At 29.1% G+C, this 4,470-nt stretch overlaps 1 protein-coding gene across 1 annotated transcript; it reads left to right on the top strand.

The window, feature by feature from the left end:
- Nucleotides 1-1,311: 1,311 nt before the first annotated feature.
- Nucleotides 1,312-3,420, top strand: LOC139508243 (uncharacterized; the record flags this gene model as incomplete). The annotated part of the gene is given in 4 exon segments (XM_071295945.1): nt 1,312-1,419; nt 1,842-1,918; nt 2,634-2,705; nt 3,321-3,420. Coding segments are annotated over 4 exon segments (298 nt in total), but the record flags the coding sequence as incomplete, so codon positions are not given.
- Between the last annotated feature and the right edge of the window lie 1,050 nt (nt 3,421-4,470).

The raw sequence follows: 4,470 nt of genomic DNA, 5'->3' as shown, positions 1-4,470 counted from the left end.
AAAAGAATAGAAAGGGATTTCAAAACGGAAAGTATCTTATCAAATGGCAAAAATCAAAAGCTCAATTACAGCAAACGAATGTAAAAACAAGAACTACTGTGGATTCATTAATATTCGTGGGATACCAATTTTCGTGGAATTCGTGGGTTAATGTTAACCACGAATTAAGATATTCAACGAAATAGAAATTTTCTATACGTTGATATGCAGACATTTGAAAAACCACGAAATTAAATATTCACGAAAGCATTATTTTTCCACAATCCACGAAAAATTGGTACCCACGAAAATAAATGAATCCACAGTATCTTTAAAAAAGATATTCGACGTATTTAAATTTGTGTATGTTTAAACTATCATTTCGATAACCTTCAATAGCACAAAGATACCATTTAAATAACGTTTTTCTCTGTTTGTGTTCAGTATTCTCGGTCCTCGTATCTTTCTGTTTACATTCACCAAAACCCCGCGGAAATCTCACATGCGTAGGTGCGTTCTAAAAGTCATGAACGTTCGTACAACAAAGTTTACATTAAAAATTATATAATTGTCCCGAATAACCAACTGTCACGGATGCAAAGAGCTATTGGAGAAACAATCATTTTAATAAAAATATCAATCCTTGTAAGATCTAGTTCAAATATTTATAGTTTTTCACTTAACTTCCATCACGTTATAATTAACGAGACGTTTTTTTCAAACACAACCAAATCACCCAACATGACAGCATTTTGTCCAATCACAGAAAGGATTTTCGAGCATGCGTATTCTGTTGCCATAGTTAAGCGTCCTTAAGTTCAAAGGGGCACAAACCGAAACTATACCGACTACGTCGGAAAAACTGCCACGTTCTTAACTAGGAATGCGTTGTCGTAACTAAGTATGATAATATTTATGTGTGAAAATTTGAAATATGATTACGCAGGTGATTTTATTGTTTTATATCTTCATTTTGACCTACAAGATTTTCCTAATGTTGTCTTCCTGATATTTTACATATAGTTTGATGTATTATTTTGGAGTTTTCTCTATGCTTTCGTAACGACTTAAAAAAATGTTTAAGAATTTCAATTCACGTTTTCGATTATTCAGTTCGAATAATTGTACGTACAACAGAGCAGTTCAAAGCTTGAATATTTTACACGATGTTGGTTTACTATTGAATATTGTTAATATTAATTGTATCAAATGTGCATTATTATTGTACATTATTAAGTGTATCATGTTTTAAATATCCTTATGCATTACCTTAAGTAGTATATACTTTTATGTTTATATTGAATAAGATTTTTACAAGTACGACTAAATGAACTATACATACACACATAAACTACAAGATAAGATGAACTTATTGTAAGGGTCTTATCAATATGCTGTTATTTCTATTGTACGGATTAACTTGTGTCCGTCTGTCTTTTGGTATGTACATATATGTTCGTTCTTCAAATTCGTATTATATTTGAACTTTTAACCTTTTCGATTCCAACGTCACTGATGAGACTTTTGTAGTCGAAATGGTGGTCCGGAGTACACTAATTTAATCTGGTATCTGTCTATGATGTTTTTATTTGTATGGAGATAAAATTGAGAATGGAAATGGGGAAAATGTCAATGAGACATCAACCCGACAAAACGACAAACAACAGCCGAAAGCCACAAATGGGTCTTCAACATAGCGAGAATGTCCCACACCCGGAGGTGGTCCTCAGCTTACCTCTAAAAAAAGTGTGCACTAGTTCAGTGAAAATGCACGTCATACTATAAGCTCCAAAACATATAAATAGATAATTGTTCTGTATCTGTAGATATTTATTTTTTATCTTTGTTTTGATTTTATACAGCTGTGACCTGTTATAAATGTGATTCTGTTGATCAACCTGCACATTGCTATCAAACAGCAAACTGTCAGGCAGATGAAGTAAGTCTCTATCCTTTCATTTTTTTCTTACAACAACTGCAGAAATATGATTAATGTATTTTGCCTGGTATCAAAGTAATAAAATGACACTGATTTCATCAAAGACTGTAGTTTACAAGTTCTAATCAAACGTCTTGTATGACAGGAAATGGTAATTACTACTCCAGTAAAACTTCCTGTTTTAGAGGTTTGATTTGGTGTAGTGGTAACAGTTTTTGTCTTTACATATTAGTCGAATATCCGTCGAGGGATGTTCAAAAAATGTTGCAAGAGATGACTGTAAAATCAAATGTGTTGGTACAGCCGCTTCTGAGGGTGGAGATTACTATGACATTTTTTGGTCAAACGAAAAAGACTTTCAAAGTTTTCTTTTAAAGTTGTTTATCCTATAAGCAATTTGTGTTGATACTCTGCTACATGTATGCACAACATTTCTAGTTAGAGTGGGGTGTATTACATTGACATTTGGTTTCTGTTGACCTTAAGTATTTCCTAACAGATCTTGTACAAGATCTTATCAACAATAAACACTTTTTAATCGGACAAAAATCGTACTTTTTAGTGAGTTGTGTAAGAATCTGTTCACAACAAACAGGCAAATATACTTGATCATCCAACTTTTTCTCAAAACCCTTAATGTCTTAAAAGTTTTCAATTGACCCCTCACAATAGTATCATTTGTGTATATATTATACAATATCAATAATGTTCACAGATATGTATGGTTTCACAGAATCCAAAGTTGAATGGAGACCTGTTCTTCAACCTAGGTTGTTTTGCAAAGTCGGTAAGATTGAGATTTATTTTATAATTTTATGTAGCAGTTATAGAACTTTGTTAGTCACACTTATTGGTGTACTTTTGTGAGGTTTGGACTTTTTTTCAAATGTTTGGACCTCTATTTTTTCTATTATGCAAGGTAAAACATTTTGCTAAAAAGAACCCATTTTGGGGTATATTTTAGACTTCATTAGCTTTTAAAAACTCATTACCAAATATTTAAGGCAGATGTTATCAATATTTTAAGCTTAATAGGTTCCTACAATAATGTTCTAACTAAAAAGTACCAATAATAACTTTTTGATTTCTTTTATTTCATATAAGTTCTTCCTCAAATTAAATTTTAAGTACTTCTTTCTATTTTATTATAACTAGTTGCGGCTTTTCGTGCAATAGGCAAGAAATCATTTGTAGTTGTCTTGTATCAATCTTCGTGTACAGCAAATGAAAATGTATAAAAACATGAAAACATTTGTTATATTTCGGATTTTTCAGTACTTGGTTAAATTTTATATTTCAGATTTGTCAGTACTTGGATATTGGTTATTTTTCAGACTTGTCAGTTGCTGAATATTTGTTATTTTTCAAACTTGTCAATAACGGACTATTTGTTATATTTTAGACTTGTCAGTACTTCAATATAGCCCACGGTGTTGGACGTCGTATCCTAGTGAGTTCACCTACCTCAATAACAAAGTGCTGTGATTCGGATAATTGTAACAGTAATTATTTACATTTTACTTTTTAATGTTATCTACATTTTACTTTTTTACATTTTACAGGTTATTAACATTTTACAGGTTATTTGCATTTTACATTTAACATGTAATTAACATTTTGCATGTAACATGTAATTGCATTTCTAATTTTACATGTAATATACATTTTGCATATTACATGTTATTTTCAGTTTACATTTTGCATTTAATTTACATTTAACACATGTAATTTAATTTTTTAACATTTTACAAGTAATTTACATTTTACATTTTACATGTAATTTACAATTTCCATTTTACACGTAATTTGCATTTTACATTTTTACATTTGACATGTTATTTATTTTTTCCATGTTATTTGCATTTTACATTTAACATGTAATTTACTTTTGCATGTTACATGTAATTTGCATTTCAGATTATACATGTAAATTGCAGTTTACATTTTGCATGTAATTTTCATTTTACATGTAACTTTCATTTTACATTTTACATGTAATTTTTAATTTACATTTTACATGTAATTTACATTTTTCATTCTACATGTAATTTACAGTTTACATTTTACATTTTACATGTCATTTTACATTTTACAAGTAATTTACATTTAACAAGTAATTTACATTTTACAAGTAATTTACATTTACAAGTAATTTACATTTTACATGTAATTTATACTGTTATAAGATATTAGGGTTTGTAATTTACATTTAACATTAATTTACATATATTTGACATGTAATTCACATATATTTGACATGTAATTTGCATACTTTTTACATGTAATTTACGTACATTTTTACATGTAATTTACAGTTTACATTTTGCATTGATTGACATTTTACATGTTTACATGTCATTTACATTTTCCATGTAATTTACATTTTACATGTAAATTACATTTTACATGTAATGTGATTTTACATGTAATTTATCATGTTATAAGATATTTAGGGTGTGTAATTTACATTTTACATGTAATTTACATTTTACGTTTAACAGGTATTTTACATTTAACAATTTATCCAATGACGTCCTATGACATGATGCTAG

Source organism: Mytilus edulis, unplaced genomic scaffold, assembly GCF_963676685.1.
Source record: "Mytilus edulis unplaced genomic scaffold, xbMytEdul2.2 SCAFFOLD_861, whole genome shotgun sequence".
In the NCBI taxonomy this organism is placed as follows: domain Eukaryota; kingdom Metazoa; phylum Mollusca; class Bivalvia; order Mytilida; family Mytilidae; genus Mytilus; species Mytilus edulis.
Note: the sequence above shows the minus strand (reverse complement) of the source record. Positions and strands in the feature narration are given on the sequence as shown.